Source organism: Melospiza melodia, chromosome 1, assembly GCF_035770615.1.
Source record: "Melospiza melodia melodia isolate bMelMel2 chromosome 1, bMelMel2.pri, whole genome shotgun sequence".
In the NCBI taxonomy this organism is placed as follows: Eukaryota; Metazoa; Chordata; class Aves; order Passeriformes; family Passerellidae; genus Melospiza; species Melospiza melodia.
The window spans coordinates 108,735,782-108,758,471 of record NC_086194.1 but is presented as its reverse complement, the minus strand read 5'-3'; the positions used below and the strand labels follow the sequence as shown (position 1 = coordinate 108,758,471).

The following is a 22,690-nucleotide window of genomic DNA, read 5'->3' as shown; positions in this document are numbered from 1 at the left end:
TTTGTGCCTACTGTTCTCTATATGTATAAATTATTTGACTTTATGGAGTTTGCTAGGTAACAGTGATGCTGAGGATCATTCTTGTTCCTTGTGCTGCTGAACTGCATTACATCTTTTTTATAGCTGTTAAGAGGGTAAAAAACCCCAGTCTGCAATAGGTCTACATTTTAACTTTTTGTTCTCTTTTCCACTCTTATATGGTGGGGGGAAGAGCACACAGTTAGTTGGGAAATACCTATGAAAACTTGGGGTTATGAAGAGTGATACAAGTTAATGATTGACAACCACATTGCAAGTAACAATGGATTTTTTGTGAGCTAATTTGCACTGTCTCTGTGACCTGGGCATTTTGGTCTGGGCAATGAAATGAGATCAGCGTTTAGTCACCATGACCTTGTGTACCTTTGATTTTGCCTACTTAGTCCAGTGATTGGATATGCTTTCTTCTCCTTTCTTGTTCTTACTCTTCAAAGCATTGAGGCAGCTTGCATTTGATAATTTCTAAATAATTCAAGTCTGATTGCTCACATTGTGAAAAATGATGGATTTCAAATTACACACATTAGGAACTAAGTTCTTCAACTCGCAGATGGCTCGGGTAGATAAAAAGTGAACCTAATAACAACCTTATTGAAGAGGAAAATATATACAGAACCATTCTACCATTTATGTAGCTTGTTGGGGGACTCCAGGTGTGTCATTTGCAATGCCCAGGCTTTGTTCAAAAGTATTATTTTCTCCTGTGAAACTTTAACAACTTTGTACCCATAAAGCTTGACATCTCCTCTGATATCTATCTGAAAGATTCAATCAGTACAGTATTAAAGGATAGCAACTTTCTTAATGTAAATCTATGTGCAAATCAAACTCATGGTAAACAAATTTTGTTTGCTTGAGACCATTTTCTGAGTTTAATTGGAAGAAAGAGCCCTTGACATATGAGATTTTTGATAGGCATTTGATTTAGCACTGCACAGTTCTTGTTTTCATTTATGTTTTAAAAGTTTTGCACCCAGACATGAAAAGCAGATTTTCTTTCTACAGAATAAAGGCCTGTAATTTGGAATGAGTGACTCAAAAAGGCTTGAGATGCAGGGATATAACTGACATATGCTGCACTTCTGCTGCTAGCATAAATAAGCGGGGGATTTTAGTCAAAAGAGATTGTTCAGCCAATTGAGGAAAACTGACATGTGCATGTACCAGAAAGAAAAGATGCATGTAAAAAAACTGTAGTCTACACTTTTGTTTGTTTTCAATGTAGACAATTGAATAGCAGGAAAGACCTTGAGTTTACAGGCTGTATCTGAGAGGCAAAGGAACTATGGACTAAAATAAGTTAAAACTTTTACAATAAGTAGTGAAGATTCTCCTATAGAACACAGAACAGATTTCTGAGATGGGGAGATAGCTTAGAGACCCTGACACCTGTTTTTTACTGTTTTCTTACAATAATAGTGGAATTCAGTGGATTTTGGTTTCCACAGAAATCAAGGAAAATGCATATGAAGAAAGATAATGTTCACCTGAAGCATAATCCACACTGTATGAAATGTGTCACATCAAACAGTGAAATGTGCAAAGCTTGTTTGCAAGTTTACTGAAAAAGTCAAAATCTCAAATCTCCTACTTAAGCCTCTTATCAAAAGAATCTTTATAATAATTAATTTCTTCTAATATTTTTCTTTGAATTACATTAATTAGTGTATATATAAATATACCATAGTGCTGAAAATCAGTCCTCTGAAATTTATTGCAGAATCACAGAATTACCACATATTCTGAGTTAGAAGGGACCCACAAGGATCATCAAGTCCAACTCATTCCTGCACAGGACCATCCCCAAGAGTCACACCATGTGTCTGAAAGTGTTGGCCAAATGCTTCTTGAACTCTTTCAGGCTTGGTGCTGTGACCACTTCCCTGGGGAGCCTGTTCCAGTGTCCAGCTACTCTCTGGGTAAAGAACTTTTTACTAATATCCAACCTAAACCTCCTCTGACCCAACTTCAGGCCATTCCCTTGGGCTCTGTCACAGAGAAGCCACGAGTGCCTGCCTCTCATCTTCCCCTGATGAGGAATTTGTAACCATGATGAGGTCTCTCCGCACTCTCCTCCAGGCTGAACAGACCAAGTGACCTCAGCTGCTCCTCATTTGGCTTCCCTTCAAGGCACTTCATCCTCTTCATTGCCCTCCTTTGGATGCTCTCTGATAGCTTAATATCTTTTTTTGTATTGTGACACCCAAAACTGCACACAGCACTCGTGGCTGCGCCATTGCAGAGGAGAGAGGGACAATCCCCTCCCTTGCCTGGCTGATGCTGTGCCTGATCCCCTCAAGGACATGCTTGGCCCTCCTGGCTGCCAGTTCACTGCTGACTCGTGTTCAAATTGCCTTTGATCAGAACCCCCAGGTCCCTTTCCATGATGCTGCTTCCCAGCATCTCCTTCTCCAGTCTGTCCATGCATCCAGGGTTGCTCCATCCCAGGTGCAGAATCCAGCAGTTCCCTTGCTGTACTTCATGCAGTTGGTGATTGCCCAGACTTCTTAATTTTTTGGGGTCTCCCTGCAGAGCCTCCCTGTCTCCAAGGGAATCAGCAGCTCCTCCCAGTTTTGTAGTGTCTGCAAACTTGCTCAGTGTCCCTTAATTCTGTGTCCAAGTAATTTATGAAGATGTTGAAGAGCACAGGCCCTAAGCGAGCACTCTGTGGAACCCCACTAGTGACAGGTCCCCGGTCTAACATCTCCCCGTTCACTGTGACCCTTTGAGCCCAACCTGTGAACCAGTTGCTCATCCATTGCATGATATTTTTATCCAGATGTGTGCTGTGTGTTTGTCCTTGAGGATGTCATGAGAGATGGTATCAAACACTTTACAGAAATCCAGAAAGTTTACATCAACTGGCTTCCCTTGATCATCTAGGTTGGTTATCCTGTTATAAAAGGAAATCAGGTTTGAGAAGCAGAACTTTCTTTCATGAACCCATGCTGGCTGTGGCCAATGAGTGGTGTTTTTCAATATGTTCCAGAATAATCTCCTCCATAACTTTAACAAGTACTGAAGTGCCACTGACAGGCCTGTAGTTTCCAGGGTCCTGCTTTTTGCTCTCCTTGAGAACTGGGACAACACTTATATGATTTTCAGTAAGCTGGGACCACTCTGGATTGCCAAGACCACTCAAAAATCATTGAGAGAGGCTTTGTGGTGCCATCAACCAGTTCCTTGAGGATTCTTGGATGAATCCCATCGGGTCCTATAGATTTGTAGGGATTCAGCTGGAAATTGATAGTTTTCATATGGCCATCAACGAAAAATCTTTTTCACCGGGAAAGATACTCTCTGTCTGTTGTGGTATGATTGATATATTCTGAAAGTAAAGAAAAGCTTCTGGTTTTAGTAAGACCATCTGCAGATGGCTGTTGACAGAAGAAAAAAATAAATTGGTGACCACTGAATGCCCTGTAGCATTCTGTGGCAGCTGACAAGTTGTTTTTCTTAATGCCTTGGATGTTATGGTCACTTTTCTACTCTAAAACAATGTACCTCTGTAAGACTTCAGGCTTGACCTGACATGCTTTTTATATAGAAAAGTAAATAAGTGGGGAAATCAGCTTCAAATAACACCCTGAAACCATTGTTTAGGGTCTTGAGAATATCATAGCTCTTCCCTTTGCATGGAAGGTGACAGGTCACAGCGCATTCTTAGGAAATATTTTCCCTCTTAACCAGCTATGATCAGTAAGATTTTCTCTTATTTTTTAACAAACTGCTGGAAGTGCCTCTCTGGGTAGCATAATGGAATAATTCAGGACAAAAAGAAGACATGGGAAGGGAAAGGGGAATTGTTTGAATTTCTGTACATTTTGACTTTTAATGTCTTTAAGCAATAAGGTAAGAAATTGTCATCTTTGCAAATTAAGTTGTCCCATATCCATTAAAATGTTTCTGTTTTCTAATAAGGTCTCTTTACATGAGATGGGTTTTATAATTTACACCTTATGTCATGTACAAATTACCTGTCATGAAAATCATTCTTTTTCCTATTGCATCAGGTGCTGTAAGTAGTCAGTGTCTTTTGATACCTAAGAAGGATTCCTGTTAGCTCAGCTGTAATTAAAAACATCATTCAATCACTATGTGGACATGTCTGCTCAGAATGATACAGGACTTCTATTTCCTTGAAAGAATTTTTAGTTCTTCTGTATTTGGGAACAGTGATTGTGAATTCCATGTTCAGTCATAACCAATATATATATATGTGATTCATTGTCTAAGTAGCAAAGAAAAGATAAAATATGTTTGAAATTTGAAGAGCTAACTTTAAGACTTACCCATGTAATGAGATTACATTTTATGTCTATCAACAGTTTTTTATTTATTTACAGCAATGATCTCTTTCTGCAAGGAACAGATACATCTCCATCTTCATGGAACACTGAAATCTAGTTGCTGGCGATAAGAGTACTGGATGTTGAAAAGTTCTGTATTCTTTTTACTGAGCTGTCAATAAGAGCTCAGAGTTGCAGGTGGCATTTCCAGGGACTTAGTTTTGCCACATAGACTTGCAATGGCTGTCAAGACACTTTGCTCACTTTTCACAGTAATCCAAGGATTGAGATATTTTATAATTTGGGGGTTAATAAAAATGCCTTTTGTTAGTAACATAAACTTTAGTAATTTTTGAATCTGGCACTTTGGCTGAAGTTTGTGCCATTGTCCTTACCCATTTAACAGTTATGGTTGTCCTTGGAACTATTTATAGGTCTAAAGTCTTTTTCTAAAGAGAGAAGTATTGATGTGTATATCACCCTTGACCTCATTTTAACATTTACCATAATTTTCAAGCTGCAAGATGATGGTGGCCTTGTGAGAGGTTTTTGTATATTGAACAATCACAGAGAACATGGCTGAGTTTTTATCCTATTGGAATCAATACATCTTGTCTAGTTTATGTCACTTGCTACTATATAATTATCTACAAGTAAGACAAATTGATTTCACAATATAAGAACCTTACAGCTTTGAAGCAAAATGACTGAGCCTTTAGATTTGGCTAGGATAGCTATCAATGCTGGTGGCAAAATATAATTAATAAATTAATGCTTTTGATTAAGAGGAGCAACTTTTAATAACTTTGAAGGACTTGATACAACTATAGCTTAGAACTAAAATTCACCATAAAAGTCAAAATCATCCTTGGGGCTTGGCTTTTTCAGTCTTCTGTCCCAAGCTCTTGGTTATCAGAGGCACCTGTTCACTTTTAATATCTAGTTTAGATATTAAAAGCAGTTGTAAAGTTTTGCCCCTTATTTCAACTTTTCTGGTTATTGGTGGAGTAGATTTTAAGCTTGGAATAAAAACAGAGCAAAGTATTTTTAAATATATGCCCAGGTAAAAAGCTGAGTGAGCTCTTTTGCAACAAGAAATGTACAACTTGCATGTAGCATATGTACATGCATACCTTGCATGAAATCTCTCTAGATGCTGATAGAAATCCTTCCGCTGACTAGGAAAAAAAATACAGTTCTTGCCCCTAAGAAGACATTTCACAGCTCTTTCTGTACTATTTTTTAGGATGAAGGTGAAAAATAAAGTTGTGCAGGTTAAAACCTAAGCATATTGAAAGGAGAGAAAGAATAAAGGACATATAAAATGCCAGTGCAGCAAAATTAAAGATGTTTCAGAGGGAAACAGATCTAAGAAGGAAGGCAAATTCTTGGTAAGGTAACAGATGTTTTCCCTCAAGGATAGTGATGGAACAGAGGCACCAGAGGAGGCAAAAAAACCGTAATGAACAGCAAAATCTCTCATTTCTTCTTTTTCCTTCTACTCCCAATGTCAGAACAATGTCTGAAGAAGTGTGACAAGATCTGTCACCTTCTTTGATATTGCAACAGCACCCAAGAAAACAGATAGCTAATTTTTAAATTTCCATGTAGGATGAGAGGAAATGTTCCCAATAATTAGATGACTAGATCTATCAAGGGAAGCTCAGCACAGCTGAGTACTGTGCATGTAGCTGAGCTGCCTTCAAGGGGAGAGTTGTGTGTGTGCCAACTTTTCTTGTTTTCTCCTTTCCATTGCTGCATACAAAAAAAGCAGCAGAAAAGTGTTTTAGCGCCTAGAATTCTCACTGAAGTTGAATATTAGTAGAATATTCATTAGAGATTTATCAGCATGTTTGTTGATAAATGGTGATGAAAGTTAGTTATGAACTTATTGTACCCTTGGTACTAGACTAGCTATGTAATGCAGATTATTTCCTTGTACAAGCTTCCTTATTGCAGTTGCTGCCTAAGGTCAGGCTGTGCACTGACTTGCAAGAGAATTGAATAAATTCATTTAACATGAAATAACAGACTTTGACATTTGGCTGGGACAGAGGTTTTTTGAAAAAGGTGTTGCCAGCACATCAGTTTCTATGTAATAAATATATTGTTACCAGTATTTGACAGCCCAGAAATTTATCAGAATAAAAGGTCATCTCCAAGTCAGAAATGGAAATGTATCCATGATTGTATATGACGTTTTCCTTTTTTCCTTTGTTTCCTCATTTTTATAAGAGCAACTAGGTAACGCAACAGTAAGCTGGGAGCCAAATTTGCCCTTTGACACAGATTTCCTGTTGGTTATAAACAAGTGGGAGCCATATGATTGTGAAATTAAAGCATGTTTTATTATGTTTATGCTTTTTTAATGTAGGCTATGGTCCTGCAGTCATTTATGCAGTAAAAATTCCCATCAAATTGAACAGCAGCATGAGGATCAACAGCGGCAATTTTCTCTTAGTAGGGTTTCCAGCAAGAGGCTGCCTGCTGCTTGCAGCCGTGGCAGAGTGCAGCCTCACGCTGCTCACGGGACCGAGCGGCTGCGATCACATTGCAGCCACCCAGCGGTCCTGTCACTTGCTGCCCATAAAGTGACAATGGATCAATTTTAAACTGACCTCAATGACTTTTAATGCCTTTACCATGCAAGGAGCTGATTTTCTGCAAGCCTCCCCAATTCCTTTGGCTCTTGAGTCCTCTCAGTTTTTTTCCTAGTTGGAGGTTGTTTTTTGGCAGGAATTCTGTTGTTGTGGCCACAGTGTTTTTGTAACCTGTTTATTCTCAAACATCTGTGCAGTTTTTATCCTGCCATTTTTTAAACAGTGTTCTACAAATCCAGATTTTTTACACAGCCTTCTTTCCTTCTCCCCAGCATCAGTTCAGTTTTTATTGTTCTACAAAGGAGCAGCAATGTCCCACCTTAGAGCATTTCATAATGATTTTTCCCTAGTTTCCCTTATGACATGCAGATTCATATAATAATTCAGATTAGAAGGGATCTCTGGAATGGCATGTGGCACCAAACAGGGCTACCTTTCAATATAGGATAGGTTGTTCAGGACTGTGTCCAGACTAGTTTTGAGTTATCCCCAAGGATGGAGATGACACAGACTCTCTGAGAAACCTGTTGTAGTGATTGGCTGCCCTCTTGGGAAATACTTTCTTCTTTATCTTTGATCCAAATTTTCCTTCCTGCATCTGTGATTGTTGCCTCTTATTCTGTACCGTGTATATCTGAGAAGAGTCTGGCTTTATTTTGTCTTTAACTCCTCTCTCTTTAATTAATGAAGATGGTAATGAGATTTCCTGAAGTGTCTCTCCTCTTCTCCAGGCTGAGAGAATACCATCTTTCAGTCTTTCTTTATAGGACAGGTGCTTCAACTTCCTAGCCATTTTAGTGGGCCACTGCTGGACTCAATGCAGTCTACAAATACCGAAGACACAAAACTGAACACAGAAATCCAAACATCCTTTGAGTGCTGGGCAATAGGAATAATCACTGGACCTGTATTCATGCTGCTAATATTACTGTGCAGTATATGTCCGGAATTCCACACAAATGCACTGGTTGCACACACTCAGCTGGAGGTTAGTGTCTTGCTTTCTGTGCAAATTAGCTATCATGCACTGTCCGTTCCTCTAGACATTTGTGGAAATGGGTTGGAGAGCCTCAGGGGTCTTCAGTGATCTTGATTCCCCCCTACTGGATCAGCTATTGGTTGACAGTCCATGCCTGCTTCTCTTGTATTGTATTGTGCTGCGCTTGTCTTCAGAAGCCAGAACAAGGATGTTGGTACCAGAAAAGTGCAGCCCTACCTCCATATGATCACCCTCTCCAGTCACATCCTGTTCTTTCTCACACTGTTATTACCAATAGTTCTGGGTTGGCTCCACAAGTATCTGGCCATTGGTGTTTGAGACAAATGCATTAGCCCTCTTATCTTCTAGGCTTCTACATATGGGCAGATTGAAATTGTGTTTTTCATTTTCTTTCTTTCTCGGGAGAAATACCACTGTGAGCAGTGGGAGGATGTTATATCCCTCTGCATTTGGACAGGGTAATGGATAGATGCCCACAGTTCTGAGGACCTTAGAGATATGGAGATATTTTGGCATGAGTTTAGATATTCCTGGTGTTCTGGACAAATAAAAGAGGTTTACCAGAGAGTGCAGTGGGTCTCAGTGCTGGTCAGTACCAGAGAGAGACAAGACCATAGCTTGTTCTTTTGGAGAAGGTGGCCTGTACATGATAAGGTATTTATTTCTAGGACTCTTAATTTTTTGGCCTGTTTGGTTGCTCTGGAGGTTTTCCATGCCTCTTGGCTACATGTACACGTGCTACAATGGGGCTCTACAGGCACAATAGCAGAGCTTAGCATCTTTATGAACCTTTTTATTATTACTTGAGGGAAATAAATGGCTGTTTGCATTATGCATGAGCATGCTGTGGCACTGCATTACTGTGTCTTCCATTAATATGTCTTTTTCTCTTTCTTTATCAGCTAATGCTCATGATAATTTCAGGGGTGCATCTCAACACTCAAACAAATTAATATCATAACCCAAACAGGTGGAAGAACACGATATTAGGCTTTTGCATATTCTAATACAGGAAACAGTCAGTCAGATACTTATGTTTTAACAACATTATCAAAACAGAGATATATCTGTGTAATAAAATTTACTGTTGTTATAACCATTACACTTAGAATGATTATAATAAAAATGCAGTGGTTATTTGCTACATTAATTAGCTGTTGATTTAATGTTATACAAATGTGATTCCTTTCAAGTAATCATATTTCTTGCTGACATTTCTGAATAGGACTACCAATTGGTTAAACATGGGTAAATAGCAGTGCTGATTGTAGGTAAGCCATGGAAGAAAGCAGTGGAATAATTTTAAATTTTTAACACATTACTTTCCAAGCCATGTTATTGTTAATAAAAACTTTTGATGCATCAACAACACCTTTTTAAATAAATGCAGACCTTTGATATCCATTATACAGCTAATGCTGCCAAAGAAGGAAATGTTGTCTCTCTGTGCTGAACTTTTTTGTGAGATCCTGTATTTCTGTATCTCCCAGCAAGTCCAGCAGCCAAAGTCCTTTGTGAAGTACTTAGTGGTTTACCCCCTTCCATCTCAAGGTGAAATCAAGGGAGACTTTTAGTGGTTCTGAATTTATTGCTATGTCAAGCTATCTCTGTAAGTGTTGAAAAACTTTTTACCTAATGAAAACAAATAATATGATCCAAATGTGAAAATGTGTACAGCTAAACTGTCTTCTTCCTTGACTTCCTAGCTGTCAAACCTTTTTGAAACTCGGAAGGCACAGCTTACCCTGTGCTAGTGGGGCTGTTTAATGCATCTCCTTCATAATGAGGATGCTTGCAGAATCCCTCTCCTCTTGCTTACCTGTGCAAACCAAAGCCTCATCCTCAAGTGATGTCAGTGTCTGTTTTTGGTGGGGTTTATATCCAACAACTTGTGCTTAACTTGCTGGATCTGAGGGATGGACCTGCATGATTTCCATCAAGAGTGGTCCTGACCTTAGGTAAAATTTGTGAGTCTGAAAAATGACATTTTTAATCACATGTAAATACTTCATTGGTTGAATCCCTATAAACAAAAAGTACAAAATACTTTGATTGTATAACAGTCTGTAAAGTGGAGGTGGCTTGGGGATTAAGAATATGTGGTATTTGCTCTAGGCATTTAAAAATAAATCTTTTTTGTGCCATCTCTTGTATAGTTTTTCTTCATATACCGTGCTATTTTCTTGGCTGCTTCCCTCCTATTTCTATTGAAAGAACATGCAATATTTCTTTTAGGGCTCTCTCCTACATACAGATATATTTTTTGTGTAAGACATTTGCCTAATCAATAAACCATTGGTGCCATCAGGTTTCAACTTAATGTCTGTGGAACTCTGCATGAGGTTTTTCTACATTTGCAAAACTGTAATTAGCCAGGACTTTTTAGAGTGGTATTAGGAATTAAAATCAGCCAGTCAATTCTCAGTTTGTTTAAGCAGCAACAAGCCAATTCAGTCAATCATGCCTACTGGTGAGATGTTTCACAGAAAACTGTGCAAAGTGCAGTAAAAACATCCTTTTTTTTCCTTGAAAAGACAGTTAAAAACTGTAAAAATTGTATTTCAGAGACTGATTAGGATGTGATATTTTAATCTTCCTGCAAACTACACAAAGTAACCAATTTTTCTGGCTTTTGCAAATCTGCGATGGTCTGTGTTTAAATTTTCATTTGCTATCAGAACTCCTCACCTTGCACATGCAAAAACTACCACATATTTTGTATTTGGATTCAAATTTTTACAATACTTGCACACCAAGGTGATACAAAGAAACCTGGGAAACTAAGCAAAAAAATACACTAAGGAGCTGTTGTACAAAATGTGGATTGGTAGCATATTTTCTTCATAATTTTATTTGTTCAAAACAATATTTCCTCTGAAGGACTGACTGAGGAAGAAATATATACTCACGCATGGACCTCAGGCCATAGAAAACCCTTTACCTTGGATTTTGTGTTTGGCAGACAGAGCTGAAGCAATCAGAAGGGAAAGAGGTGAACAAAAAGTAAATTATGATTTTAAATGCTTTGGTTTGGAAAGCTAGAGCCACTGGCCTTTTTGCTGCCTTGTCTTTTCTTCTGTAGGACTTGCAGATAGCTCTGGTGGTAGGTGCCAGAAGGACCCACACAGACATGGACAGATTTTAATAACCTGCTCTTAGTCAACTTAAACTTCCCTTCTGGTAAACAATGTCAGGCCTCCACTCCAGAAGATAATTCCATTTTTCTCTTACTGTCTGGACTAACGCATAAGCATCCATTAAAATCTTAAGTCTCTAGTGGGACACAAGCCCACATTTAAAACTAGGTATGTGTTTAACTGCTGTTCAGAACAGGGCTTTTTTTTTTTTTTTATCAGGCTTTATTTTTAATTACAGGAGCACAAAAAATAACAGCATGGGGGTGTTTGGTTTTTGGTGTTGTTTTTTATTTCTAGCTCGTTTTTTTTATGTTCTTGTAAACTAAATATTTTTAGACAAGTGGTTTGCACTGTCAGCTTTGGAAAAAAATAAAACAAAACAGCAGCACATCCAGTTAGAGTTAGCAGCCAGACTTCAAGTTCTTAATTATTTAAGACTTAACTATTTTTATTTTACTTGTTGTGTGACATATATCAAACCCATTTTCACACTTGCAACAACAAAATTATCTACTTTGGAAGGCGTTTTTGCTCTACTTCTGGCTTTCTTGTTTCTGAAAAGTGCAAAAGAAAACAGTGCCAAAGATATCAGTCATCCCTTGTGCTTTAAATGTAGAGGACCTTGAGAATGGAAGGAGAAAGTGTTTGGTACATGGTGAAAACCATACAGTTCTTGAAAGCCACATCCATTTGTAAACCTCTGAGAACTCCAGTCTGTATAATACTTCTTGGCAAAGTTTCATTGCTTTGCTGTCCCCATAGGAAAAGCTTTTTCTTCTATCCAAATTGATCCTCTCTCATTTCATTTAATATCTTTGCCGCACATCCTCACGCTGTGCCATTGTGAAGAGCTTGTCTCTGTCTTCTTAACAACCTCCTCACAGGTAAGGGAAGGCTGCTGTTAGATCCCCCTAAGTCCTCACCTTGAGAGGCTAGAACCCCTGCAGGTCATGTGCTCAGCCTTGATGTTCCTCCACTGAACTTGCTGCACTTGATCACTGTCTTTTCTGTGCTGCAGGCCTGAAACCTCAGTGCTCCTGCTGATTGCTTCATGGAAGAGGATGGTGGGCTGTGCTTTAGGTAATCCAGCCCAGGATACTGCTTGCCTTCTTGGCTGTCAGGCCCATATTCCCTTTTGTGTACGCATATCTAAAAGGGAATTTTACTCACTTGCCAAAACGTTATGGAGCTAACCAAGCCCCCAAGGCAGGAGCTGGGTTACTGCTTACACTTGGCAGAATTGCTTGGCCTCACTCAAAGTGCTCCATTACTCTCCTACTAGATGTAGCTTATCTTGGGATCTGTAAAGGCTGTGTGCTTTGATCTGTCATATATTTGGTGAATTGTAAATGCTCTGTGTGCACTTTTTCCCAGATGTGATACCTGCTAATCCCCGGTGACAGTGGCCTGCTATTTTGAGCATGGAGTTGATGCATTATTGATTAATCCAGCTTAGACTGCACTTAAAGTGGTTGTACTCTAATTACATCTGGTGTCTAGAAATAATAGTTTAGCATTTCAGAGGCTTCTTGGAAGAGATAGGGTTTTCTGTACTGCAGAATGTTTATTCTGATGGTATTTTTGTTGTAGCAGGAAAAATTAAGTGTATCTTTTAGCAGAGTATTCTTTTAATCTGGTTGCTTTTATATAACAGTGATTTGTCATTAGTAAGCTTCATTTTCCTTGTGGATGTTTCATTCTAGCAGTACATTTTGTTGTAATGTATTATTTTCTTGAACACTTGAAACCACTATACCGTAATCTCAAAAAAATGCTTCTTTAGTGAACCTTTTCCTTTCTGTGTGTCTGTGTGTGACTTTTTGGTCAGTTACTCATGTTTTATTAATGCTTGCAAAATATTCTTGCAAAATATTTTATCTTCATAGTTTCTGGTTGTGCCCATTCATATATCTCTTGCTTTCTGACATTGAGAGCAGAGATGCAGCTAAGTTTCATGGTTTAAAAAATAGGTTTCCAGGTAACTTTCAAATAAAAATGTTTTATTTTTTTTATGGGTACTAATAAGTACCCCTTTCGCAATGTTGATTGCAAAACATTTCAGATTGTACTGCTGATGGAAGTTGGCTTTATGTAGTAATTTGAAAAGAGGAGATTTTCACACATCCTCTGTCTGATTTCTTGGATGAATAATTTCAATAAAATTATCAGCTAAAGTACAATCAGTTTAAAATACAGTCAGCTATTAATTAAAAGATAGTTGAGAGTGACAAACTGTTATCATCATTAGTAGGTGTTATAGGTGTGTTACTTAAGCCTTAATTTCAGAAGAGCTACCAAATCAGGCATCCAAAATCTTCATGCTATTTGTGAATTTTGGATTGTATTCAACATTTAGGATACAAATGTTTACCATGCATCTTCTTTTCTTTTTGCTCTGATAGTGCATAAAATATCTGATGCATACAGTGGTGCTTGATGTATTAGGTAGTGTCTGGGGAAGGTAGTCTCTTTCCTGAAAAAATTATTATCTAGTTTTAAGAGCAGGAACTGCAGGTGGGCACAGATGTTTAAGGGACCATAGTAGACCCAGCAGACAAGAGAAATCAACATAAGAAGTAACAGTGGTAATACCCCACTTGTTGAAAGAAAATTTATTTTGGAGGATAGTGAAGGTGGAAGGCAACAAGGGAGAATTGTAATCAAATATCCGTACATGGATATTCTGCTAGTAGGTGCTTGCTACAAGCTTTTGCTAGAGCAGGAATGAGGCTGTTTGAAAATGCTAAAGTGGTGAGGTTTGTGGCACAGAGTCAAGAATCAAAACCTTGGCAGTGGAGAAGAAAATTCCCTTTTTGTTTCAGTTGAGATGGAGAGAGGTACCTGGGGACAGTGAGTTGGTCAAAGTGTCAAAGGGAGAAGTGTTTCTTGCAGGACAATTTGAACTAGCAGGGAATGGGGGAAAGAAGTGATGTCCAAGGCAGAGAAGAGCATGCTAAGTGAGTTACATTAGATATTTTGTCCTGGTGGACACATGGAAACAGGCATGCCTTGGGACATTACAAGGTTGTGTAAGTGTAGTTTAGTTAATGCTTTGAGGGTTCAAAGCAGTTAATTACTTATTTATTTCTCTTTGAAACACTTTATTGAAAGAAATGTTTGAAATTAAATAATGCTGGTAATGTGTCTGGAACACATTAGAGAAAGTTATGAGAAGCCTTACAGAAATAAATGTTCAGACTTGTCAACATTTTCTTATCTAAGCAGCGTTTATTTGGCAAAAATTTCATGGAATTGCTAGCAAGAATGTCAGTTGGTAACATCTGAGATACAACACTTAATCATGTAAGTGTCTAAACGTTACAGAGAAATGGCAAAGACTTTAGCTCATGCCAGGGCCTCAGCCTGTAGCTTTCCAAGAATAGCAGAGGATCAAAGTGCAGTGTACCTCAATTGCTGCACAGAGCAGTGGTTGCAAAAGAGCAACAGGATATGTACAAGAACATTGCAGTGCTTGTCCTTTTCTGACCTGGGTTTCTGAGCATCAGATACCATGTATTCTGCAAAGGCACAAAGGGAAAAGAGAGATCAAGGGGAGGAAAAAAATCTCCTAAGTTTTTAAATTCCCTCATGGCTCAGTTTTTACTCAATATAATAAGTAAAAATGCTTCTTGAGTTATTGTACAAAATATAAACCTTTTTAGCACCTATGTATCATGACTTAAAAGCTAATTTCTCTTTGATTTCTCATTCAGAGTAAAATAACAGTACCTCTGTTGGTCGTAAAGGAATGCAAGCTTGTGGCAGATGTATATTTTTTTCTTCCTTTGTAATATGGCTGAGCAATATCTGAGAATCACAAAAAGCTTAATCCTCAGGAGAACAATAAGGACAATAAAGTCACAAATGGTCTCCATATGTCCATAAGAAGTCTTATGCAGTGAATGAAGTTGATATCACAAGACTGTAAGGCTTTTTCTTTCTCTTAAATCGACAGTCAATTAGCTTTATCTGGGGAGCACACAGAAGCTCTATTCCTTTGCATAGCTTTTAAGATCTTGTAAAGCTTTACAACTATTCTGGAATAATTTTCTTTTTATTTACATGTTTTTTCCCCTAGCTTAAAGGGATTTTTTTTTGGTCTGTGCATATACACAGATGTGTATCTAAGCAAAACACAATTTGTGTTTGATTTTGCTTTATGCAGTCTGCCTGGTTGTAAAGTGTTTTTCAAGGCTGTGCTGTAAACCTTGCCAATTCTGCAGCACACACAAGCTTTTAGAAGGCAATCAGAGCCATCCTGAAGTTCCTTGGGGAATTTAGTTTGTTCTGTGTGAATACAGCATCTCTCACAGCAGCATCCTGTGGGTGAGCCGAGCTTCTTGTGTAGTAACAGAATGCAAATAATTAAACAACAGTGACCAATTGTGTGTCTGTACTCCAAGCTCATGGTAAGAGGAACTGAAATTCTGGGTGATGGTATTGGGGATTTTTTTTTTTTAAGCTCAGTCCTTATCTTTTAATCTCACCATCACATGTTAAGTGAAGCATGAAGGCAATGGAAACAGTTACAGATTTGCTAAAATTTGCACTAAAAGTGCAATAATATGAAAAATATTAATTGAAATATTTCATTAGTTATAAAACAATAATAAATTATTATAATTGTCATTATTGCTTATTATGTGGAGTTATTATAATAAAAAATTAACCTTCCCACTTACATTTAAAGAAATGTGTAGTCACAGAGATCTTTGAAGACATCTGCACTGCAGCTTGATGGAATATTATAAACCAATTATTTATCTAGAATCTAATTCTTTATCTAGAATCTCTTTCTCAGAGACCTCCAGAACAGAACATTCATGTGAAAAAAGAATAAAAAAGGCTATGCCAAAATCCATTACAAGTCTGCTCAATATCTCCCCCTCTTCTGCCAGCCTACAAGCAGTAAGAGGGCAGAGTACTTTCGTTTTCCTGCTTGACCCTGTGGTTAAACAAAAATAGTCAGTATGGCTCAACATTGAGTAGAGAACTGTTGAATAGCCTATAAAAATGTTATGATATTTATGGCATTTGAATCATTTGTGGGGGTTGAGGAAGAAGGATGAATGTGAAAAATTTACTGTGTAATGTCTCTGTTCAAGAAGGTTCTTAGGTATGTGTGTAATTGCAGACAAATTGAAAACAATGGGTAAACATGGAGAGTTAAAAACATGCTTAAATACTCTCCTTACCAAGGCTTAAGCACCCAATAAACCTGCAGTGCACTTGCAGTACAGATATGTCATGTCAACCCTCCCTTTCTAACTTTAGTGAAGTGTTATGGGTACATCTGCTGCTTCCAGTGAAAAATAGACAGGATTTGAAGTGATAGCTGTTGCTGCAGGAGTTTTCTGTAATAGCTGCCAAATGAGAGGGAGGAGGGGAAGACAGCAGCAGAGGAAGCAGTAACCTTCCTGCTTCAAGAAAAGAAACAAATCAATCAGTAACTCTATGCAGGGAATTGGAAAACCTGCCCAACATCTGTCAGACGAAAACTGACATGCTGCAGCAGAATCTACTTTATTGCCAACCATTGTGGGTGTATTGCCTTCAGAAGTGTATTCTGAGAGCTTTTGAAGTTCTTTATATGGTACAAAGGTGGTGTATCACTGGCACTGCACCCCTACATGAAGCAGTAACTCAAGAGTCAATAAATATCAACAGAGCTTTCTATCTTTCATATTCTTCTGTAATGATCTTATTTCTGGGTTGCTACTAGCAATGTGACATTGATACAACCAGACCTCTAGCCAAAATGTGCAGTGAGTACACTAGAAGTGGTGGTGGTTGTTTCAGCAGGAGTAAATGGTTGGGAGGGAGGTCTCAGTAGAGTACAGAAATTGCACAGTTCATGACAGTGCGCAGAAACACATTTTTAACCTCAGAAGCTCCCTGGGAAGTGCAACACCCTGGAGCAGGACTGTCCACCAAATGTATCCCACTCTTCATAGTTTCTGCTGTTTTGTTGTAAAGTTAACTATTGATTTTGTCTAGTGGGAAAGACAAGGTGAACAAAAACACAACTAGGATCTTTTAGAATAGGACATTTTGGGAGCACAGAGCAAGGGCTCTTAGCTTCCTGCCTCTAACTGTAGGAGCCCAACCAGAATGGATATTTCTATAGGGACAGTGGTATACACAAAATGGTAAGACAGGTGAATGAATCACTGAGTGCCTTTGCCCAGCTCTAACATTTTGCTGGTGAGCTTGATAGCAGCTCTCTAATGAGTAGCAAGAGTTGAGGACCAGAAGTAAAGTGGCCAAATCTACTCTGAGCCATACAGACTTAGAGAATCACAAAAGCATTAAGGGTGGAAGAGACTTCTAAGATCATCAGGTCCAATCTTTGACTGAAAAGCACCTTGTCAACTAAACCATAGCACTAAGTTGTATGTCCAGTCATTTCTTGAACACTTCCAGGGATGGTGACTCCACCACTTCCCTGGGTAGCCTGTTGCAATGCTTAAGCATCTTTCAGTGAATAAATTATACCTGATGTCTTACAAGAACCTCCCGTGTCACAGCCTGAGGCCATTTCCTTTTGTCCTGTCACTGGTTGCCTGGGAGAAGAGACTGACCTGGCTACAATCTCCTATCTGGTGGTTGTAGAGAGCTGTAAGGTCACCCCTGAGCTTCCTTCTCTCCAGGCTAAACAACCCCAGCTCCCTCAGCTACTCTTCATGTGATTCACTCTCTAGACCCTTCACCAGCTCCCTTACCCTTCTCTGGGCATGTTCCAGCACCTCAATGTCTTTGGCCCAGAACTGGCCACGGGACTTGAGATGCAGCCTCAGCAGTGCTGTGTACAGGGGGACAATCACTGCCCTTGTCTTGCTGGCCACACTGATTTTGGTACAGGCCAGATGCCATTGGCCTGCTTGGCCAGCTGGGCACATGCTGGCTCATGTTCAGCTGCTGTCGACCAGCACCCCCAAGTTCTTTTCAGCTGGGCAGTTTTCCAGCCACTCTGTCCCCAGCCTGTAACACTGCACAGGGTTTTTGAGACTGAAGTGCAGGACCTGGCGCTTCACTTTGCTGAACCTCATGCCATTGTCCCCAGCCCATCAACTCAGCCTGTCTAAATATGTAGCAAAACATGCAGTGCCAAACATACCGTAATGACCACTGGCATAGCAATCAACATCTGCTCCTCTTGAATAAAAGCCTGATTGATAGCTGCCCAATCTCAACAGAGCAAGGTCTTGCCTAATAATTTGATCAAATTTGCTTTCTTGAAGCTTTTGTGCAAGAGGCTGTAACTATACCTTTATTTTATATAGCTATGAAAATATTGGTACATAGAGAAATGTCAGCGTTTCAAAACAATCAAACTCTAAGTTTGAAAATATCTATGGAATTCTTGCCCTTTTCTTTGTTGAAAAATTATGCATAATGAAAAAGAGCCCAATAAACTTTAATGCGAATGAGCACCAACACATAAAGTATCTTGTACCCTTCACATTTAATTGTCTTTGAATCACAAGCAAAGTACATTTGGAATGAGCCCTTCTGCTTTTTATAGCAGACCACTTCTGTTTCTGACTTCTTCTGCTAATACTCGTAGGTAACTTTACTTTGATGGCGTCTCTTGACAATTCATGCATCTACCTTTGTTTTAGGGACATGCAGTTTTGAGTTGCAGCCAGATGGTCTAGACGATGATTAAAAAGTGTGAAATGATACACCAGAGCACTTACCTCCTGGTGCTCTGTCACATTGAACAAACACTTAATGAAATCTGAAGTGTGATAGCTAAAAATACCTACTGCAGTACAATGGACTTTCACACATCCTTCTGGGATTTAATTGTCTTTAAGTATGGCTTCTGAAAAAAGGTTGCCTTTTGATACTATTTCTGGACAAATTCCTAGTGAGCTGGTGACCATGAGCTGGGCAAAAAATATAATTATTTATTCTGTGTTGGGAATTTCTTATCATTTACTCTGGAAATTGTCCATAAAAATAAGACTGTTCTTCAGCATGGTTTGTTATTCATGACATAATTTGCTGACAAGCTTCTTGCTTGCTAGAAATTAATTTTGAGGTCTTTTAATTCAAAATTTGAACCTTTTAATGAGATACAGCCTGTGTGTAAGCTTCTGCCTTTGGCCTTTAGAACATAGCTCTTAGAATCAGAGTTCTAATGTACAATTACAAGTTGAGTATTTACCTTCCTAGAACATTTTGTAATCATTTATGCTTGCTGTGCATTTGCTGGAATGTTTGCAGAAAGCCATGTACAAAGGGCAGAGACATACACACCATGAGTGTCCTTAGAACTTTGAATAAATATTCATCAAATATATTCACTTTTCATTCTGCTCCTCGTGATATTAGATGTTACCAAAGCTAATATCAAAGCATCAAAGGTGTGTCAAATCTGCCAAAATGGTATTGAAATTATGATAGGTAGAGTTTAAAAGTACAGACCAGAAAGAGAGTAGATTTTAACTGAGTAAACTTATTAAACAACTTTTAATTTTGTTCTCCTGCTTCAAACATGAAATGTTACTTGATCCTGCTGGAATTTGATCTGAGGGTTGTGGAGAACAGCTTTAGTAGATCTCTAAAACCCTGATCAGATCTTACTGCTCCCATCCCCTCTGGTTTGTATTTGAGAAGAGATCACTTTCACAATAACTAATTTACGGTAATGTGGTGGTGCAGGGTAACACAGAGGCTGTTGCAATTTCTGTTTGTTGTGGAGTGTATTTTTTCCAGCCATTAATAAAGCTTTCCAATTTTGGTGAATTTATAGAATGCCTATATTCCCTAATGCAAAAGGGTTATAGGTTAAATCTATGTCTAGTGAAAGATTTATTCACTTAATTACATTTTTCCCAAAAGGGTTTCATCACTTTATAAGATAATACATGAATGTACCCAGGCTTTTGTTTTAGCTTGAATACACTTTCAGAACTTTTGGATCCCAGTAGCAATAAATTCTAGACCATAGTTTACCTTGAAATATAATCAAGGGTAGAGGGCTTCCTTTTATGCAGCTGTTAACATGTAACAACACACCTGGCCCTACACATGCATACATTGACAGGAATTGCATCAGTGCTGTCACAACCATTAGTTCTGCTAAAATGACCACATATTTACCAATGAAAATGAGACTAATTAACCCCTTCCCTGAACGGCAAAACTAGGAAATAATGTAGTGAGGAACAAATCTTTTGTCAGTGCATGAACATGGACAGTACTGTGAAATTATCCAAGTTTGAATGAGGCAATTTCAGTGTATCTACATGTATTCAAGAAGAATGGGTATTCCTGCTTTTCTAGCTCAGCATAAGATGTCAACTCAAGTGCAGATTTCAGTTGTCAGTTGCAACACATTATTTTGGGTTTTTTTTTTCAGGTCATTGATATCTGGAATAGGAAAGAGAAAATTTTGCAAAAGTTTTAAACTGTTAATCATTCCATTTAAAATAGCACTTAAAAGAAGTTAAACATGCTGAGGTTTTTCCATACTGAGCTTTTGGTTTCTTTCTACTTTTGTTATGAAAGAAACAAAAAGAAACTTGACTTGAAAAGTCAACATAATCACTATTTTGCAGGTGTGATCTGTGGCTCTTTTCCCACAAGATGCTGAGTATTTTGTTTCAGCTCAGCATGGTGTGCCATCTTGTGTAATATCCTACACATGTGCATAGTCCTCTGCTCATTTTGAGAATTTTTCCCTAACTAATTTTTTATTTGTTTGTTTGTTTGGGTTATTTTTGGGTTTTGGTGTTTTGTGGGTTTTTTGGGGGTTTTTTTGTGGCTTTGCTATGCAGGGTGGCATGCAGGGTGGCACACTTGGAATGCCATAAATACATTCCTAAGTATTACTTCTTCTTGTAATTTGCTCTAAATTACAATTTAGATTGTAATTCAGTGATGAATTTCCTTTCAGAATGTTTCCCAGAATATAGTCAACATAGGTGTGTATTTTCATATATGAATCAACCATTTCACATCTGGATTTCCTGGCCTCCTGAGTCAGGTTTCTACCTCCTAGAGGCTAGATAGTGACAAAAAGAGAAATTCAGGGCAGCCACTACATTTTCTGACTCAAATTTTCTGCCTAGAAGCTCTACAATATGAGATTGAAGTGTCAAAGGATTATATAAAATTGTGGCTGTTAGTACATGTTTTTAGTCACCTTTTGTGTCTTAAGGTATTCAAAAAGGAAGGGTTATTTCATATGCATCTTCTGGTGTGAATTTTCCAATCAGTAGTGTCTTAAATTTATATCAGGATTAGCTAATGGGACACTTCAAACAACATTAGTTTCAGGTTATAATTGTCACGTTCGTTTTGGTTTGAACAGAATGATCCTCAGAAAAGATGGGAAGGATTGCAGCAAGTCACAAAATACTTCTCTTAGCTCTCTCTCACATATGCAGGATCTGACTCCTGAGTTTTTATTCATATTTTGTCTTCAATTAATAAAGCAATGGCTTTTATATGGATGTTTTGCAATCCTATGGGTTTTAAGTTTCCTGTTAACTGCTTTTATTTTATGATTCTAAAAATGTCAGTTGTGACCTCCTTAAAATGCTTTTATTGTTCCTTTTTCCCTGCTGTTTTAGATTGCCACCAACTTTGTTTTAAGGCTATCCCTCAACAGCCGTTTATGCCTTGTTGCATCCATCATGTGTCAAACAGTTTCTCTGTCAACTGCCAGGAGCACTGGAAGCTCAATTGTGAGAATTTAAGGTGAATGAAGAGAGCCTTGACAGGCAGAAATGATGTTTCCCATATGAGGAAACCTCCATTCATAGTTTCTGGGAAATCTTGGGGCTGTCTGAGCCAACACAAGAATGTGGGAGCAGCATGCATCAAACAAGCAGAAAAGCCTTTCACTCTTGAATATTTCTGTAATTAGAGTCACCAAGATGGTTTCACTAAGAATTTGTGACACTGTGCTGTTTCTAACTCACAAGCAATCAGATAGTCCAGTGTTTTACCAAAGTATGCACCTTGCAGGTTTCAGGAGTTCATGTGCCGAGACTTACTGCCTGTTCTCTTCATATTATTGTCACTGCCCTTGAGGAAGTGTCTGCAGCTTTGTGTAAAATGCCTCAATGCTCTTCCTAGGAAGCAGAATCAGAGCAATGCTGCTGAAGTGGGACATCATATCACATGAAGAACAAATGGCAAATAAATGGTGGCCAGCCTTCTTCCAGGCTTCACTTGTGGCTTTTCACCCACAACAAGGTGAAGTACAAACTGCTATGGAGGATAAGTCCAAATTTGCTGGGATACTATGCCACATAAAGTAAAATACTGTTGAAATACATGAATAGATATATGTAAGTCCTATGTATTTTGAAAGCAGACTGAGGTGATTTCAGAGTAACATATTCATGTAAAGTAATTTCCAGACAAAAGCACAGTACTTGAAAAACTACCCTTGATGAAATAAGATCTATATATTTGTAAGCACTTACCAAATGCTGTCACCATAGTAACTGAGACCCAGATTCACAAAATCATGTAATTCCCTCTTAAGCACCTGAGTACCTCCAAAGTTCTGGGCCACATTTTTCAAGTAAATGTGAACTCACTTTTATGAAATGCAAAAATTTATCCTTTCTTCATAATTCTTTTTTCCTTTTGAGCAAGAAA

General features: G+C 38.4%; 1 protein-coding gene across 4 annotated transcripts in view; it reads left to right on the top strand.

Moving 5' to 3' along the window:
- Positions 1–22,690, top strand: part of MOCOS (molybdenum cofactor sulfurase) — a 210,211-nt gene that overhangs the window by 52,271 nt on the left and 135,250 nt on the right. The window contains exon 1 of one of the 4 annotated variants that reach the window (XM_063163856.1): positions 22,206–22,279. The exons of the other annotated variants lie outside the window; for them this stretch is intronic. Coding sequence (XP_063019926.1) covers positions 22,227–22,279 — 53 coding nt within the window. The 5' untranslated portion in view covers positions 22,206–22,226. Of the gene's footprint in view, positions 1–22,205; positions 22,280–22,690 lie in introns of those variants that run through there. 4 annotated transcript variants of the gene reach the window in all.